At 44.0% G+C, this 20199-nt stretch overlaps 1 protein-coding gene across 1 annotated transcript; it reads left to right on the plus strand.

Moving 5' to 3' along the window:
- The first annotated feature begins 1956 nt into the window (after positions 1-1956).
- NSRP1 (nuclear speckle splicing regulatory protein 1) lies at positions 1957-18625 on the plus strand. Its single transcript, XM_089483903.1, has 7 exons — positions 1957-2050; positions 3395-3476; positions 12009-12065; positions 13402-13533; positions 14520-14727; positions 15541-15649; positions 17215-18625. The coding sequence occupies exons 1-7, from the start codon at positions 2028-2030 to the stop codon at positions 18143-18145; spliced, it is 1542 nt and encodes a 513-aa protein (XP_089340029.1). The 5' UTR covers positions 1957-2027; the 3' UTR covers positions 18146-18625.
- The last annotated feature ends 1574 nt before the right edge of the window (positions 18626-20199 follow it).

The following is a 20199-nucleotide window of genomic DNA, read 5'->3' on the forward strand; positions in this document are numbered from 1 at the left end:
TTCTTAGCAATAGGCTGATACCAAAAAGTATCTACACTGCAGAAATTAATCCGGTTCGACACCACATTAATGCCATGCCTCAAGCTGGATTATTTCTGCAGTGTGGATGAATTATTATATACACATGAAGTATATGTATATGTATACTATATTATGATATATATTCTTATATATGTGTATGCAATGCATATATGTGTACTATACGATATACAGTATATTCTTATATATGTGAGCATGTATACGCATATTATGATATGTATTATTATATAGTGTGCACGTACAGTGGACCCTTGTTATACGCTGGGGTTTGGTTCCAAGATCCCCCGTGGATAACAAAATCCATGTATGCTCACGTTCCATATAAATATAATGACAAAGCAAAATGGTGTCCCTTATAAAAATGGAAAATCAAGGTTTGATATTTGAAATTTATACTTTTTTTGAACATTTTCAAACCGTGGATGCTTGAATCTGTGTATAAAAAATCCGTGTATAAGAAGGGCTGACTGTATATATGTACAACATGATATACTTGTGTGTGCATGCATATGTATGTGTAGTATATTATGATATATATTGTTATATATATATTATGTGTATGCAATGCATATATGTGTACTATACGATATACAATATATTATTATGTATGTGAGCATGTATACGCATATTATGATATATATTACTATATAGTGTGCACGTATATATGTACATGATGATATACTTGTGTGTGCATGCACATGTATGTGTAGTATATTATGATATATATATATATGTGTGTGTGTGCGTGTGTATGCATGTATGTGTACTACACAATATACAGTACAGTGCGTCCTCACCTTACGAGGGGGATCCGTTCCGGATCCCTCCGCGTAAGGCGAATTCCGCCTATGCTCGAGCCCCATTGGAAACAATTGAATGGGACGCGCCGCCCCTTCCGCCCCGCGCGCGCGCGGTGGCTTGAGCGCATACGCTCAAGTCCGCGTATGGCACGCCTGCGTATGGCACGGGCGCACTGTATATTACTATATGTGTGTGCATGTATACGTGTATGTGTACTACATTATATGATATATTAAAATTAAAAATAATAATTGTAAGCTGCTCTGAGAGCCTTTGGGTCTGAAGGACGGGGTATAACTATAAATAAAAATAAATATATTGTTATATTTTTATTATATGTGTGTGCTTGTATAAAATATATAAACATATGTGTGTGTGTATATATGTGTGTGTACACAATATATATATATATTATATATATTATATATATATATATATATATATTTGTCGTTTGTAATGGTATTTAGGGAATTGTCTAACTAAAAGATTGTATGTACAGTGCTGTGTAAATTTACAGCGCTTTATGAATAAAGGTTAATAATAATAATAATAATAATAATAATATTTTAAGGTGGGAGGGAGATTTTATATGTTTTGCGATGTTTTTACTTGTGGTTTGTTGTGTTTTATTTTTATTGTTTTTATGTTTGTTGTTACCCGCCTCGATCCAATACAGGGAGAGACGGGATACAAATAATAATAATAGTAATAATAATAATTATTATTATTATTAAAATACGATATATATTATATGTCGCAGAGCTCAATATGGGGGGAAACTGAGGTGAGAGAAAGGAGGGACCCTTTTTACCTCAGCGTCCACGAACAATTGCCAAATTGAGGGGCGGTCTTGTCAATAATAATAATAATAATAATAAATTATTATTATTATTATAAATTATTTTAAATTATTATTATTAATAATATAAATTATTTTAAATTATTATTATTATTATAATAAATATATTATTGTTGTTGTTGTTGTTGTTGTTATTATTATTATTTAAAAAACTGAAAGACTGAGGCAGGGAGAAAGCGTCCGTCGAAGGGCCGAGGAGGAGACTGAGGAGGCGCCCATTAAGAGGCGGGAAAAGGGGCGGCTGAGGAAGTGGCGGCGGCGGCGGAGGAGGAGGAGGGCCAGCGGCGGGTTGAATGAGGACGAACGAAGCGAAGGCGAGGCCTCCAAGATGGCGGCGGCCCCGAGCAAGCAGTGAGTGGGGGAGGGGCGCCTCGGGGAAGCCGCCTCGTCGCTCGCCTCCAGGGAAATGGAGGCCGGCGGAGACGATGGCGACGACGATGAGGCCCGGAAGAAGGGTCCTCTTGTGGGGACCGTCGTCGCCGTCTTCGCCGCCGCCTCCGTCCTCCTCCTTGAGGCGGGAGAGTGAAAATGGTGTCTGTGGGGGATGCCTTGTTGCCGTTAAACGTGTCCTTGTTCGTGGGGGGGGGGGCTTTATTGTGTGTAAATGTGTGTGCTCCCCTTTGTATATATGTATGTGTGTGTGTATATACACACACACACACACACACACAGAACAAACAATGACACACACACACGCACTTGCCCCTCTTTGGGCCTCAAAACCCTCACACATATATTGTCCCTGTATTGTTGTTTGCCTTTATTTTGTGGATATGTTAGTGCTTTTGTTTGTGTGTATGTATACACAAACACATACACACACACACACCCCCTTGCCCCCTCTTTGGGCCTCAAAAACCTCACACATATTGTCCATATATGTGTGTGTGTTGTTGGTCGCCTTTATTTTGTCTTTATGTGTGTTTGTGTATATCTACACACACACACATATCTCAAAATCCTCACACATATTGTCTCTCTCTATATATATGTGTGTGTGTGTGTGTGTGTGTGTGTGTGTGTCTGTGTTGTTGATTGCCTTTATTTTGTCTCTATGTTTGTGTATATGTACACACACACACACACACATATACACACACACACACACATGCACCATCTTAAAACCCCTACACATATTATCCCTGTTGTTGTTGTTGGCCTTTATTTTGTGTATATGTGTTTGTGTGTGTGTGTGTATAGACACACACACCTAAATAAACACACTCCTGCTCCTCTTTTGTGGCTTTCCCCCAGACAGTGTAGCACCTGCGCTCTCCCTGATGTATTGTTGCGCCTGCACTTTACGCTAGCTGTTGTTGTGCTTTAATTCTGTAGTTTCTCCCCTGTTTTTAATCTCTTATTGCATGGCTTCTGTTTTCGATGTATTTATACTGTTTGTGAGATTTGTACATTGTCGTACTTTGTTGTTACCCGCTTAGATCTGTAAAGGATAAGCGGGATACAAATAAACAGTTTATTATTTATTATTATTATTATTATATATTAGTGTGTATTTGCACCTCTCTATCTAACTGTATACATAGGCAGACACACACTGTTGCCTCTCTTTTGTGTATGTGTCACCTACTTATATGTTTGTGTATGTATATACACACACACACACACCTTTAGCTGAAATAGTGTTGTTAAAACCCTTGAACACACATAAATCTGTCACTGTTGTTCTCTCCGCAGATACGGGCTGATATTTCCCAAGAAAGCGCAGCAGAAGACCTTCGTCAAACATGCCGTCTTTATGGATGACTCTGACGATGAGGTCAGTTTCCTTGGGATAGTTGGGATCATTAGTCCTATTGGTCATGTATCATAGAATCATAGAGTTGGAAGAGACCCCAAAAAGGGCCCTGATCCAGTCCAGCCCCATTCTTCTGCCATGCAGGAACTCTCCATCAAAGCATCCCCATTGACAGATGGCCATCCAGTCTCTGCTTAAAGACCTCCAAAGAAGGAGACTCCGAGGAAGGAGTGTGTTCCTCTGTCAAACAACTCTTACTCTCAGGACGTTCCTCCTAATGTTGAGGAGGAATCTCTTTTCCTGTGTCTTGCATCCATTGCTCCATTGGGTCCTAGTCTCTGGAGCATAGAAAGCAAGCTTGCTCCCTCCTCAATATGGCATCCCTTCAAATATTTAAACAGGGCTATCATATCCCCTCTTAACCTTCTCTTCTTCAGGCTAAACATCCCCAGCTCCCTGAGTCCTTCCTCATAGGGCTTCATGGTTTCCAGACCCTTCACCATTTTGGTCTCCCTCCTTTGGACACATGGCTCCAGTTTCTCAATGTCCTTATTAAATTGTTTTGCCCAGAACTGGGCACAATATTATTCCAGGTGGGACCTGACCAAAGCAGAATACAGTGCCACTATGACTTCCCTTGATCTAGACACTATACTTTTATTGATGCAGCCTAAAATTGCATTGGCCTTGTTAGCTGCCACATTGCACTGTTGACTCATGTTCAACTTATGGTCTACTTGGACTCCTAGATCCCTTTCACACGTAGTTTCATTCAGCCAGATGTCCCCCATAATCCTATATCTGTGCATTTCATTTTTCCGCCCCAAGTGCAGTACCTTACATTTGTATGGACAAAACCAACAGCCTAAATGTTTTCCGAATTGGGCCTGAAAAAAGGAAGGCGGTGCAGCTCCCTTTGTCAGCTTAGAGCGCCACAGAGAAAAGCCATCTCTCCGTTTCCACCGCAACATTTGGATCTACAGAAAAGGGTCCATAGTCTAGAGCAGAGGTTCCCAAACAATGGGATGTTTTGACTTGAGCTCCCAGAGTTCCTGGTGGTTGGCCAAGCTGGCTGGGGCTTCTGGGAGTTGAAGTCCAAAATACCTGGAGAGCCAAAGTTTGATCTAGAGCCTTGCCAATAAGCAGTAGCACCTTACTCAGAAACAAAGAAAGATACTATTGGACCTTCCGCTCTCAGAAGTCACAATAATAAGGCTATCACATTTTGGGTTACCTATTTTATTTATTTATGTAATAATAATAATAATAATAATAATAATAATAATAATAATTGTATCCCGTCTTTCTCCCCAAATCCCAAAATGAGGTTCAATGCAGGTACAGTTCTTCACATTAAAAGTTAAAAAAACCCTACAGTTTTTCCACAGTAAAAGTACTCAAATCTGGGGCTTTCCAAAACCATTTGTGTTCTTGTCCCCTGTGTCCCTCCTTGTGACCATATATATATATATATATGCTCTCATTTCCAGCTTTTGTTAGATCAGTAATGTTTGGCTTGTTTTCTACCTTGGTAATTGGTTATTTTGCTGTGGAAAGGAACATTATATACAGTCTTGTGCTACGCCACACATTTCAACTTCCATCTGTTTCCATGAAAGGCAGTTTACAAGGGAAAAAACGACAACCCTGGTATCACTCATGAACGACAGCAGATGTCTTTTACTTACTTTCAGTTGTAATACAGAATATTTTTTGCACTTTTAAGAACAGTTTTGCTAAATTAGTGTTGCTCTTCTAAATATGAACAAGCGCAGGCCAAAAACCTCTTTTGTACCCAAAGCTTGCAGCCGAAAGAAGGAGAAAAAGGCTGTTTTCTAAGCTGTAGGGAAGACTGGCATCCTGGGCTTGTGAGTTAAGTTCTTACCTGGCTATTATATGATCATTATTTTTAATGGAGTATAGATATTTTCCCCCAGTAGAGGATGCTGTCTGCCATGGAAACCTCCTTTATTTGCATGTGTATCCGTTCCTCTTGCTCTTTGTAAGCGAGAGAACAGTTTTCAAATGGTGTAGCAAAACAACTCCAATATTTGTGAAGAGCTTTTCACCGACAAAAGTGCATATAGTTCCTTTCTCTCTGCTTGTCAATCAGAGTTGTTATTGTGTTAATAAAAGTACAGTAAAGCCATAACTTGGGTGGTGAAGGGGTTTGAGCGTTGGATTAGGTCTCCAGAGACCAGGGTTCGATTCCTTGCTTGACCGTGGAAACCCACTGGGTGACCGTGAGCAAATCACACTCTCTCAGCTTCAGGGGAAGGCCACGACAAACCTCCTCTAAACAAACCTTGCCAAGAGAAACCCCATGATGGGTTGGTGTTAGGGTCGCCATAAGTGAGTGGGAAATGACTTGAAGACACACAACAACAACAGAAGCCGTTATTACAAAGTTTGCACACAGAAGGTCCTGGGTTCGATCCCTGACAGCTTCTCCAAGTGTAGCTGGGAAAGAATCCTCTCTGAAACCCTGGAGAGATGCTGCCAGTCAGCGCAGTATAGCACTGGCCTCAGTGGACCAGCCATCTGACCTCTTATGTCCCTAAGTCTATTTCCCAGGTTTCCTTTGGGGGCTGAGGAGCCGCGAAAGCAGCGTGGGTCAGTGGTTGTGTTGCTTGGACTGTACTGTAAGAGAGGCTGAGGAGCAGGGTCATAATTCAGTTTACGAGGAATATACTTGGCATGAAAAGAGTCTCCGATTCAGTCCCTCTCATCTTCAAGTAAGACTGTCTTACTCTAAGACTCTAGAGAGCTGCTGCAAGTAAAGGCAAATATTACCTGGTTGGAAGAACCAATGAATCATAGAGTTGGAAGAGACTGCAAGGGCCATCCAGTCTGACCCCCTGCCATGCAGGAAATCTAAATCGGAGCATCCCCGACAGATGTCCATCAAGATCCTAAAGAATAAAGGTACACAACTGATCAGGATCAGGATCCTCCAGACCATTGTATTCCCCATCCCCATGTATGGATACGAGAGATGGACAATGAAGAAGACGTATAGGAAGAAAACCAACTCATTCGAAATGTGCTGGAGGAGAGTGCGGAGGGCACTGTGGACGGCCAAAAGGACAAGCACTTGGGTCCTGGGACAGACCAAGCCTGGAATCTCCCTGGAAGCCAAGATGATTAAACTGAGGCTGTCGTACTTTGGCCACATCCTGAGAAGGCATGGCTCATTAGCAAACACAATAATGCTAGGAAAGGTGGTAAGGGGCACTAGAAAGAGGGGAAGACTGCAAGCCAGATGGATGGACTGGAGGCTATGGGCATGAATTTGCAGGACCTGAGTGGAGCCGTGGAGGACGGGTGGGTTTGGAGATGCCTAGCCCAAAGGATGGTTAACAACAAATGATGACAAGCGCTTGCCATTTTGCATCGACTTACACAACCCTCTCAGCGTGCCCTTAGAGTCTTCTCTCCCCGACTCCCAAATGTGATGGCTGTTATCCTGGCCTGTTTCTTGCCCCGTGAAAAGCAAGAGGTGATTTCCTCGCTTGTAACCCTATACCCCGATAACGGAGAAGGAGAAGAGAGAGAAATTGGCCGCCTTGTTAGCGATTAGGCAACAGGTGAGGTGGCTGGCCATTTGAACAAAATTAGAACTTGACAGTGATGGCTTGAACAGGAGGCTCTCTTGTATGGAAAGAGAGCCTAACTCAGGAGGCGGACAGCCTCTTCTCACCTTTTGTGTGCAAAGCGCAGGGGCCAGAGAGGGAGCATCCTACAGAACTTCCCATATTCTTTCACAGCCCACATAGTCCTAATTCTCCCCAACGCCTTTTATCATCAACCAAAGGGAGGGAAGAGAGAGAGAGAGATCATTTTTTAAAAAACACAATTACTTTATTAGTTCAGTAATAATTTTAGGCCCTTTTCACGATAAGGAGCTGCGTTTGGGAGGGGTTTCATTTCCTGGCTGCTCCCTTATCTTCCGAAAGTACTCAGTGCATGTCTGACGATGGTATATTTATAACTGAACTCTAATAAAGTCCCTGCCGGTGAACCTGCGCACCTGATGTGGCCCTGGCGATTATACAGCCGATAGGCAACTTTTGTTCCTTTCTTTTAATAAAAAAACAAACTGTTAACTATGCATGTTTCATTAAGAGTGTCCTTTCAGCCTGTTTGCATTGAGAAGCAGTCGTTCTCGTCCTTTTCGGGTCCCGTCACAAAGCTTGTGTGTTGGAATTCATTTTGGGAGAAGGCAAGTGTATGTGTCGATGCACTCTGGCTGCACCAATTGCAGCATTAGACCCGGAGCATGTGAAATAATGTGGATATTGAAGGTATGGATATTGAAGGTAGACTTGTGGAACATAAGGAGTGAGAAACTGGTGTCATTCCAGATAGTTGGGCTGCCGCTTCCATGTCCATTACCTCTGGCTGCGCTGGTTAGGGCTGTGGGCCATTACAGTCCCCACAAAATCGCATAGTATCCAGTTGGAAGAGACCCCAAGGGCCATCCAGGCCGACTCTCTGTCATGCAGCAACATAACTGTCTCACTCTGTTCTGCTTTGGTCAGACCTCACCTGGAGCAGTGCTTTCTCCGGTTCTGGACACCACAGTTCAAAAACGAGACTGAGAAGCTGGAACACGTCCGGGGAAAAGCAGCCAAGATGGTCCACGGTCTGGAAAGCAAGCTTTATGAGGAATGGTGGAGTATGTTCAGCTTGGAGAAGAGAAGACCGATAGTTGACACCATTTGTTGTTGGGTGCCTCCAAGTCGTTTCTGACTTAGGATGACCCTCAGGGGTTTCCTTGGCATGTTTCTTTGGAAGAGGTTTGCCATAGCCCTCCTCTGAGACTAAGAGAGTCTGACTTGCCCAGGGCCATGGCTGAGCAGGGATTCGAACCCTGTTTTCCAGAGTCATAGTCCATAGCTCAAACCACTACACTGCAACACAATAGGTGTCGACACTTCTTTACTCAAGAGCTGTTCAACAGTGGGATAGGCTGCCTCAGGGGGAGAAGGGATTGTTCTTAGGAGGTCTTTAAACGGAGGCTCGGTGGGCATCTTTTAGGAGTGATTGATCTGTGGATTCCTCCATTTCGGGGGTTGGACTACATGACATTTGGTAGCCCCAACTCTAACATTCAAGCACTAAATTGATCATTTACTCTTTCCATATTCATTTCAAGCCACATTCCCTTTCGCGCAGAGGATGGTTGAATCCGTGGATAAAGAATCCGTGGATACGAAGGGCCAACTGCACTGTTTATTGTTAGCACTGAGTTGTTTGGGTTTTATTTATCTATCCTATCTAGTGTTTGCCTAAAATAGGTGGGATACACCCAGTTAAACAACCTTTCTCAGAACTGGCTAGCAGCTATATCTGATGTGACTGAAAGCATTCAGAATATTCTTTTTACCTGCTAGAAGGGTATTCGTTTTGACTCTCCCCAATATGTCAGAGGATATCTGTGCAAACTTCTTTGAGCATGACCAAAGAGCGCAGAAATCCCTGGCCAGTAATTTTATCTTCATATCTCATTTGATTTCTTTTAAAAGACATTTTCCATCAAGAAGGTTGGCAGGCTACCTGAAAACAGTTCCAGGTGTATGGAAGAAGACGTCCATTCAAAGACAGAGAGTGCAGTGGACAAAGCAGTATTTTGGGAGAGATTTTTTAGCCTGGGGACCAAACTCTGCAGCTCTCGTCCTTTTCGGTCCTTCTCCCTTTGGGGACCAACCAATTTCCTGGTGTTAAAAGAGTGTTTTCTCCTCTGGGAGATATTAGGAGCCTAGGCTTTGTGCCTCCAGAGAAGACTGCAGCGGTGGGCAAATAGACATTCGGCCCCAGATTGCTGACTTGGTGAGGCTCTTTAATAAACGGCCTGATGATAAGTCAGAATAATAGAAAAGGACAGGAAGTTCCCATCCATCAGTCCTCCCCGCACAACAGGAAATTGTCACCCATCAAGCCTGGAAGAGGTGTTTGCTTTGGCGTTGTTTTCCTGGCGCACAAGCCAAATAAACGGCAGGTGGACCTCTTTAGAAATGTTCTGCACCAAACCCAGGGCCTCTATATTACTTTGATTGTCTGTGTAATCTCCAGACCCCAGCACCCTCACAGTTTACAGGCCGGCCTGGGGAAAGCTATTGCGAGTTTGAAATATTGGGATGGAGGGAAAAGATTTATGCACAAACAGTGTTTTTCTCTCCTTGCCTTTCTTCTCTTCCACTTTCATCCAAATGCACCAGAGAAAGTAGACCTGAGTCTAGGAAAGCGCCTCTCTTTCAGTTAGTCTCAAAGGTGATACAGGATCTCTTTATACAGTGCTGGTTTTGTGTGTTTTTTCATGGTGGCAGAACTTTGTATGGGCAGATTGTGGTTGGATTTATTCATGCAACAGGAGCAGGTAGGTCCATAGGTCAGAGCCCCTGCTGCGCACACCGAAGGACCAGGGTTCAAGCATCTTAAAAAGGAAGGCTAGTAGCAAAGGATGGGAAAGCTGAGACTATGGCCTGTTCCAGACTGCCAAAATAAAGCTGCTTTGGGTCTCTTTGGAGGTATGCTGTTTAAATGATGCATGCATCCTAAGAATCTGGAAGCTGCACCAAAGCTGGACTCCAGTGCTTAGGAATGGAGTGTGGCTTTGGCACAACTTCCGGACTCTTAGGACCCATGCATCATTAAACAGCATACCTCCAAAGAGACCCAAAGCAGCTTTATTTTGGCAGTCTGGAACAGACCTTTGACTCAAAAGGTTAGGGTTCATTTAGAGAGGGAGGCTGGATGGATGTGGGCAGAGACATCAAATGGTATCCAACACTTAGTTCCGCAGAATGCAGTAGTACACCTTAACAAAACAAGCCTCCTTGTTTGCTTCTTGGTCACTCTGCCCTGTGACAGAATATAGGGAATTGTGCTCCAAGAAGCAATCCTATCCATCAGCTTGTTTGGTGTCAGTCTGTTATGCAAAATGTCTCTCCTTTATATGCTGTGGAACAGGGTTTCCAGGTATAGATGCATTTAGGTATAGAGTACAGGACAGTGGATTGACTGAGTAGAGCTGGAGGACAGTGTGTCTTGGTGGAACATACTGCTGCTCGGACTTTTCCTTTCTGAAGATGTTTGCAGCTGTCAGCGGTTGGTTCATAAAAAGGAGAGGGGTGAACTCTGGAGTGCGCTCCAAACCCTTGACAACCTTTGCTGACAGTTGAGCTCATTGCCATCGGCAAGGGAATCGGGGAAAAGGGGATTGATAGTGGAAGGTGCGTCTGTTGGCAGGTCACTTTAAATTCTTAAAGTGTCATGGTGAGTCAGCTTCCCTCGGCCGATTTGGACATGAGCGGAGGCTCCACATTACCTGCTGCTAGTTTTCCATTTAGTTTTTAAAGCATTATGAAGTGCTGGTGACACATGCTCACTCTCTTGCTGCTCAAGATGAGTCATGGAAGGACTGGAAAACCACGCCGGTTGCCAACATGATTTAAAAAAGAGAGATTTTTCATGTTGCGCTGTCATTTGGATGGGAGGGAAAGAATATTGATTGCTAATGGTCTGTAAACAAGTTCTGCGGTGCTCTTTGTAATTGCATCTGCTTGGCAAACACAGGAATCTGCGGACCGATCCGTAGATAGGAAGCGGCTAGAAAGTGAAGGAGAGGTCGCATGTGCTTCGCTTGGTTGGAAAAGAGGTGGCTGCGTTCTGTAGATGTTCTCCAACCTTGATCTGCAAGAAGGCCCTGACCTGTTGCCTCCTGAGTCTTCCTTTGCTTCAGGAGCAGAGCATCCCCTACCCCTCTTTCAGAGTCAGTCTCATCCCAAAAGGACAGATTTGGTTTGGCGGTAGGCCGTTCCATGTTATAGGGAGCATAGAATCGTAGAGTTGGAAGACAGACAACAAGGGCCATCCATTCCAACCCCATTCTGCCATGCAGCAATATACACTCAAAGCAACCTCCAAAGAAGGAGGCTCCACCACAGTCCAAGTATTCCCACATCATCTTCCCTGACAGAGGAAGAAAAGGCTGTAGGTAGAGACCATAAACTCTGGGTTGCAGCAGCAGAAGAAAGAAGAATTGGGGTGGAAAGGATGCCAGGTCAGTATTGGTTAAGTCAGTAAGAAGGCAGATGTCAGAATACCTGGGAAAGCGGTTGGCAGTTACTCTTACATTCCGCTACTTGCTTTGGAACTTCATATGTGAGAAGTGTAATGAAGTTTACAGGGAGAGATGAGTTGCTCTTCCAGTATTTTATTGGCAAGAAGGGTTTAATGTTGGTTCATTTCTTTGTCCTGCTAATGCTCACCTTTTTCAGTTGTTGGTGGTTGTGTGTGTATTTAAACGGTCATGTCCATTGATGCAACTGATTGGTGATTTTTCATTTATTGTCCTTTCATTGTTTAGAAACTAAACACATAGCAGCCTGCAATGGGAACTTGTGCATGTCAGAAGCGTTACCCATTGAGTTTTACTTTCAGGAAAGCAAGCATAGGATTGCCCCCTTATAAGTTCTATCCTGGGCTACATTAAAACAAGGATATCATTTCTGTTAGTAATTAAATTTGGTTTGTCTTTTTTCCTGACAGTCTTCAGTGAGTGAGAGCCTTCAGCGAGAAGCCTTGAAGAAGCAAGCAATGAAACAAGTAAGTTCTCCTCATGTCTGTTTGTGCATGAGCGCACCTTGCACTCTGATCTCTTTGAAACGGAGCCAGTATATTTGTATGCTCATTATCATTATTGTATTTTCATGTATGTGGCAATTTGACCTGAAAAAGGAACAGCAGCAGCAACTGCCACAAAACAAGGACCCTACCATCCAAATTTGAGGAGGAGAGAACCTACTCTTCCACTGAACTGCACTCTTGTTATGCTACTTTGTTTGCAAGTGTTTAGAAACACAGAAACAATAAACACATTTTTGACAAAGGAGTTACCATTAATGTCTGTGAGAGTGCATGGTTTGTAATGGCCCTACTTTTTGGCAGCAAAGATTAAATGTATGGGAAGGGCATGGCAGATATTTGTAATATCCTTTAACAGGATATCAATGTAATGTCTTTGGATGATCAGGCTTATGTCTCAGTACCTTATTATTGGATCATTTAGATTGATTTGTGCTATATCTTTACAAACCAGCTCTGTTTTCTTGGCTCTCCATTTGGAGTTCACCGTCTTCCATAGTAAAAATGGCACAACCTGTATTAGAGTTTGCACTTTTGAGTTTCCACGATTTTATTTGCGTAATAGATTGTTCCACTTTTAAAGAAGTCTGTTTTTCTTGGGCTTCTTTTAGCTATACCCGCGTTGTTAAAAAAAACCCAAAAGCCCAACAGCATGCTGTGTAGTGGGTTGCCATAGATCTGCTTATAGTTTACAAAACGTCATAAAACGTGGAGCCCAATTTAGCATCCGCACTGTAAAACCCTCCGAGGGAGAGGCAGACTCCTTCTCTGACCTCAGCTGCAGGAGACTATTCGCTGAATGAATTCGGTTACACAACTTTTGTTTTGGATTTGTAGTGTAAGACTGCCATAAAGCAAAACCTGTCAGAATCCTGGCAAAACCGGCCCAGTATTTACCATTGCCCCCGTACATGATTAAACTGGGGTTGAAGGAAAACAGATGTGGAATAAAGAAACTGGCTGTCAGAGGAAAAATGTGCCTTTGGGTTACAGATGCCAAAGATGGCCTGGAGATTGTGATGCATGGTTATGAAAGATAATAGTGCTATGGCTGCCATCCACCGGATGCACTTTGGTTCTTATGGGAAAGGAGAGAGACCAGGCGATTGGCGGTCGAGAGGAGAAGGCTTCTCTGCTCTAAAGACAGTACCAGCTCCCTGAACATTTTTCTTAACAAAAGGCTCTTGTTTGTAGCTTCTGTCTTATCTTGAGGACATTATAGATAAGACTAGCTTCCTGGAAAACTAACAAAAATGTCACATTTTTTTTCTTTCTTTCCTTCTCTCACACTTCACAGACCAAGCTTGAGATCCAGAGGGCACTGGCGGAGGACTCCACGGTGTACGAATATGACAATATTTATGACGACATACAGCAGAAGAAGGCAGAAAGTCAGGCCAGCACCCTGGCAGGGAAAGGGGAAAAAAAGGTCCATACCTGGAAACAAGCATGATGTCTGTCTGTGCTTCTCTAGCTCCCGATGACGGTCGGGCCTTGAAAACCTGCAGCTGTGGGAGGCGCAAGGTGGGAGGAGGGATGTGGGGCCTCCGGAGGGAGGCTTCATCCAGAGTGAATCTAAGGTCAGCTGTTGCTACTCATAATACATCATGGAATATTTAGGCGGGGGCTGCTATTTGTCACTCAAATGACAGCTTTATTTTTACAAATTGTATAATCTTTGTTGAGCTGACCCTCACAACAGCCCTGTGGGATGTGTCCCTGCTCCCATTTCAACAATACGGAGATGAGAGATGGGAGGTCAAATAGGTCGCTAAAGACCAAATGTTGCACCCGTGGCAGAGATGGGGTTTGAACCTCGGTCTTATAGATCTATATGAAAATTCAGAGAGTTGCAGTGGTCTCTTCTGCAGCTTCCACTTCCACTTCTTGCATACCTTATGTAACCACTGGAAAAGCTGGCTTCCCCGCCTTCCGGAGAATAACGGGGAATGTCCCTGACCTGATGTTGAATCTTGGGGGGACATTCACTGTCACAGGGATGAGACCCCAGTGTGGAGGTCACAGTTTGGTCCTGCAACTGTGCTGGTTCTCAGGTGCACCATATGCCTCCAGGATTCGTGTGTAGCATCATAGTCAAGTGAGAGCCAGTGTGGTGTAGTGGCTTGGGCATTGGCTGACTTAAGACCAGGATTCAAATCCCTGCTCAGCCTTGGAAACTCACTAGGTGACTTTGGGCAACTCAGACTCACTCAACCTGCGAGGAAGACAAGGGCAAAAGCCCCTCTGAACAAATCTTGCCAGGAAAACTCCATGACAGATCTACCTTTGGGTCAACGTGAGTCGGAAAGGACTTAAGCCAGTGGAGGAATAGTATGAGCTGCTTCCAAATTATCCCACAACATTCTTAGTGGTTCCTGTCACAATCGATCTCTTTCTCCTTCTTCCTTTGTATAGCCCAAGTACATCCAAAATATACTCAAGGCAGCTGAGCTGAGGAAGAAGGAGCAGGAGAAGAGAATGGAAAAGAAAATTCAAAAGGAACGCGAAATGGAAGGCGATGCCTTTGATGACAAAGAAGCCTTTGTAACATCAGCCTATAAGAAGAAGCTGCAGGAAAGAGCAGAAGAGGAAGAAAGGGAGAAGAAGGAGGCAGCCATTGAAGGTGAGATGAATCTGGGGGCAGAACGTTCTTCTTCTCTTCTTGAGGGTGTTATAGGCTGGATTGTCAGGTGGCAAAGTCCCATGAGCCAGAATGTGGGAGTTCTCTGGAAGATAGTTGTGCTTCCTTTTCTCCTGTAGAAGGAGATGGCAAGTGTTTCTGGCCTTATTTCATTGGTTCAGGACATGTTCTTATGCCTCCTGTCAGGTGGGCTAAGCAGAGAGATATTTGGCCACGGCAGATTTGGAAATGGGTACCAAGATTTTCCATTTCAAAGTAACCAGAGTAGTTATTTCACAGCACCTCTCTTGCAGAGTACAGCCTAAGATATATTTTTTAAGATGTCCACCTTTTTGCATGGCTCATATGGGTCAAGAATTGCTCCAAATTTCTGAAATGCCGCCTTGAAGGCACTCCAGTTATGGTACTAAAATAGCTATGAAAGCCACGTTCCCTCTCTCTGTCTCCTCTGCCCCAGTAATGTTCTAAAAACAATGACCGAGGAGACTGCCTTCCTGTAATTTGAACCGTGAGTGCACTTCCTGTGTCTTTCCAAACATTATTATAGTTTTTATTATTTATTTCTTCCAAGAAATTTGGGCATAGGGATGTAGTAATAGCAAGTATGGCGGGGCACATGGAAATAGTAGGAACCATGCAGGATACAGTCTGTGGGTCGTATTTAGGCACCCAGTTTTTAGTGAGTAACATGCACTGAATAGCATAGCATTTTGGAATCCTGGCTTAAATTGCGTCCTGAACGAGATAGTTTTGCTTGTAAACAGTTTGTTCCCCCTCTCCCGCCTTTTCATTTAGCATGCCTTGATGTGACCAAACAGAAGGATCTGAGTGGTTTTTACAGACACCTACTGAACCAGACGGTGGGGGAAGAGGAAATGCCCAAATGCAGCCTTCGTGAGGCCAGGTAAACTTGCAATGTGGGAAGGAGATGGGAGGAAGATACACCTTTGCCTGGGGTTGTATTCCTAGGATCTCCTGGTTTATAGTGGACTTGAATAGAACCAGAGTATTACCTAAGTTACCAGCCCCTAACGAAGAACTGGAAAAAAACCAAGCAGTAGGTAGGTTTTTTGCACCACACGGCAATGGGATGGCACTCTTAAGATCAACCCAGTAGCCATGGTCCCTGCTTGAGCAAGGATGGACCTAAATGCTGATTTTGCAATGTGCACATAGTGAGTTTGGTGAAGAGCAAACTAGTTTACCTGTGGGTTGTGACATGATTCCTAAAAAGGATTATCGTAGCCACAGTAAGAGTAAAGTTGAAGCAGCGTAGCGATCTCAGTTTTGGAAGGTTTCCAAGCCAAGCCATCTCCTTCCTGTTTTCTCAGACACTGTTAATTGGACAGAACTGTGCTCCTCTCTGTCTGTTTTTTGTTACTCATTAGCTACTTACTCTCGCTCTTTGCAAAGGTTGAGCTTTTGAGTGATCCATCACTTTTTTAAAACAGAAAACTAAAACAAAGGAGTCGATTTGTTCCAATAAATTTTGTCCATAGGGCCTTTTAGAGGAAAGCTAGCTTTGGGATTTTGTCATCCTTTGCTTTGTGTATCCCATGGGGAAGAATATGCACATTTGTTTCCAGAGTTACTCGATGACCAACTACATGATGACAACATCACCACCAGTTGCCTTTCAGGTCTGAAGCTGAGTTTGTGTTCCTCTAGCCAAAACCAGCTCTTAATTGGTAAGCTGGTTTTGATAAACCGGAGGAGCAGTGATGGGAATACCGTTTACGAAATGCTGCAGTGAAATCATTTCTCCCCAGTTGAGTCACTGCAGCATCAGGCTCCTTTGACACATCACTAATTCCTGAGAATAGTTTGGTCTCTGTGCATGCTACTGGGTCTTTGCAAAATGCAATAGTGCCTGTATTCTGAGATTTGGGTTTCCTGACAGTCACAGCATGTGCATGCACACTTCCACTCACAACACCGGAGAAGGCAAACGCACAGCATCTGATGCTGTTTTCAGCTGTTTTATTAAACCTGCTTCATTTTTATGTTACCTTTCTGAGATCCATGTTCTACCTGAAAACTGTGCTGTTCAGTTTTTAATATGCTGAAAGTGCTACTGTGAGTGAAAAACTATTGGTGCGATTGTACTGAAAGGCAAAAAATGTTGCAGCCTCTCCCAACCAGGTGCCTCCCCAGTTGTTAGACCACAGTTACTATCACCCCAGCCAGCATGAAAGCCACAACCATCTCTTTTGTTTGTCTCTAACCACTGATAGTCTGTGATGTGTCTTCCTTGAACATGATTAAGATTAAGATTAATGAAGTCATGGGCATCAAATAAATACAATAAAAACATGATTTTCTGCCCATTGCAGCCTTATGACAAAATGCAGTATAATTTTTACACATGGCAGGAAAGCAGGGGGAAAGCTTTGGAAAACAGGACAGGATTGAAGATGATTCTGAATTTGTAGCTGTTTTGTTTCATTAAAAATGAACATCATCATCCAGGTTAAAGGAAGACAAACCCAGCGAACATCCCAGTGACTCCAGTGACTCCAGAAATACGAGCGAAAGCCAAAATGGGAGGACAAGAACAACGAAGGGAGAAGATAACCCAGACGCAGACAGCGACTTGGAAATCGATACCAGTGACGATGAGAAGAGGGCTAAAGTAGACAGAGAGAGCAGAGCGAGCGATAGAAAGGAGAGCAGGCAAGGCCAGTCGGATCACATCAGGGACAGATCCAAGCGTCGCAAGAGCCAAAGGGACTCAGGGTCATCCAGCGAGGAGAAGAGCCATCGCTCAAAGGTAGCTGTGAGTCACCAAGAGAGAGAAGAGGGAGGCAGAAGGGAAAAAGGTGGGCAAAGAGATTGTGAGAGAAAGCAGAGAGACCGTAGAAAAGAGGAGCTACCAAGGTCAGATGAGCATCAGAGGAGGCAGGAGGAAAAAGAGGACAAGCAGAGGAGGAAGGACAGGAAGGAGAGAGATGATTATGACAGACAGATGAAGAAAGAGAGGGACAGAGAGGACAAGTACTCCGAGTGGGAGCAGCAAGTGAAAGAAAGGCCCACTGGCAACAAAGACCAACACGAGAATAGGGAAGGAGACAGAGGGGCAAAGGAAGTCCGGGAGGAGAAACAGCAGCAAGAGAGGAATAGTAGGAGCCCGGTGTCTTTGCTAAGAGATGACCGTCAGGGTCAGGAACACAGTGAGAGGAGCGGGAAGGATAATTCAACTGAGTCAGAAAGATCACCAGCATTGGAAGGCAAGCCCTCAGGGGAGGAGGGAGCAGGGCAGACGGAGAAGTCTCCAGAACAGAAGAGCAAGTTTGCCAAGCGTAGCAACGAGGAGACGGTCATGTCAGCCAGAGACCGCTACCTGGCTCGTCAGATGGCACGGGTTGGCACCAAAGCTTACATAGAGAAAGAGGAGGATTAGGGGTCTTTTCAGGGAGAGAACACCTCAGGAGGTGACCCATGTTCCCTGGCGAGAGCAGAAGGACATCAGGGATTGCACTTTGGAGCAAAGAGGGCCTTTATTTCTAAGACAGCCTTGAAAAGGAGCTCCTGTGAAACAGGTAGAGAGATGTCACCTTGCCACGCAGGGTAGTTATGCCATCTTGCTCCAGCTCACCCTGCCCTCCTGCACACAGGCGGGTTTGTACTCTGTTTCAGAGTATGAGAATGCAGTAAGCCTCCTTTGATCGATGACACCTTGAGCCCCACGGCCTATGCATAACCATCTCTGTGGATGTTTCCTCAAGATCCCAGTAAGAAAGGAAAGACAAACAGGAAGACACAACTAAGACAAGCGATAGAACACAGTTTAGTTCTACAGTGAACTTTAAAAACTAGGGGGCTCTGTTTGTGCTTTTCTTATTTCTTCCTGTACAGAAATGGTGAAATAAAAAAAAAGTGATGAATTTTAAGTCACGCTTGGCTCTGTTTTCTCTCCATGCTAAATCTTAGCTGGGCTGCGTTATTTCTGCCCATCACGCAGAGTAAATGAAGTCAACATGGACATAGGGAGAGCATCAACAGCATCAGTCATCCGCTGGACGGGGTCAGGTCCACCCACGCAGCCCCCTTGCGGAAAGGCACTCTGGATCAGGCCCCATGAATTAGAAATGCCAGGGGATTACTATCCAGCTGCCATAAAAGACACTCCTGCCTCTAAAGCTTGGCAAGTCAGGAATCTGGCAAAGAGAATGTTTTCATAAGACACTTTCAACAAAACGCTTGGAAGTGCTGCTCCTTCCCACCTCACCTCCCTGTAACCTTCTTCTCTAATGGGCTGCATCAGCACCAAAATCGTTTGGGAAATTTAAAGTATCTAAAAAGAGAAAGAAAAAAAAAGCCAGACCACCACTGGTTGCCATTTTAGTTGCACTACTTTAAATTAAGACACTGGTGCATGAGATAAATTCTCCCTGCCGTGCGACAGACCTACCATCTCCAGCTGTTGGCTTTTCAGGTGTCCATTGGATACGCTAAAAGTATTGTCAAGGTAGATTCGTGTGAATTAAACTTCAATTCTTTAGAAAACGCTTGCCTTGGAGCATCTCGTGTTTTCCCCCTGTGTCCCGGCAAACCATCGGGAAGGAGGTTTGTGTCTTCTTGTAGCCATAGAGACAAGGGCGCTGTATTTGCCAGCTCCAGAAATAGACATGTGCTTTTCAAATGTTTTGTAGACTTGTCTCTGTTTTTCCCTAGTAGATGATTTTAAAGCGTTTTGATGGAGTGGGCTTCAGATTTTAAGGAGGGCGACAAGACGGGTGATGTAAGAGGATGGGCTTCCTGTTTAGTTTTATTTGGGGTAGTTGCCACTCACTTATTTCTGATGTGTCTTAAATACTACTCAACTTTCCTCCTTCGTCTTCAGCTTTTCTCTTGAAAACAAGGCAGACTGTCTTGCAAATGAAGTGACCTCTTCTTCTTAGCACATTGGGCCATAATAAGTGTGTGTGCATGCACAGTTTCGAAGGGGGCCGGAGTTGAGTTTGGGAGACTATCAGTGTCTACATTGGCCTGCTCAGAGAACCAAAAGGTAACAGCTTAAAAAAGAAACCCTGGCCTGTTACAGACAGCCAAAATAAAGCTGCTTCAAGTCACAGTGGAGGTATGGTGTTTCAATGATGCATGCATCTGAAGAGTCCAGAAGCCACACCAAAGCCATGCTACAGTCCTTAGGGCTGGAGCATGGCTTTGGTGTGACTTCCACAGGCCTCTGACAAGTATTTGATCGCAAGTCAGGAGGCATCGCAATATTACAGTAACTCACAGTAATAATCAATGAGAGTAAGAAACTGCAGTATGCAGAAGTACATCTGCATCTGAAAAGCAGATTTCTACCAAGGTTTATGTCACCTGTTTTTCAGCTCTCACCTGTCTTGTCTATATAAGGCTGCATTAGGATGCTGCACATATATAGTAAGTTGTCATATCATAAAGAATCATTGAGCGACGTCTTGGTTGCTGCAAATGGTGACACAA

The sequence above is a fragment of the Sceloporus occidentalis genome, unplaced genomic scaffold, assembly GCF_023333645.1.
Source record: "Sceloporus occidentalis isolate IW3139 unplaced genomic scaffold, rSceOcc1.0.p SCAF_21, whole genome shotgun sequence".
NCBI lineage: Eukaryota > Metazoa > Chordata > Lepidosauria > Squamata > Phrynosomatidae > Sceloporus > Sceloporus occidentalis.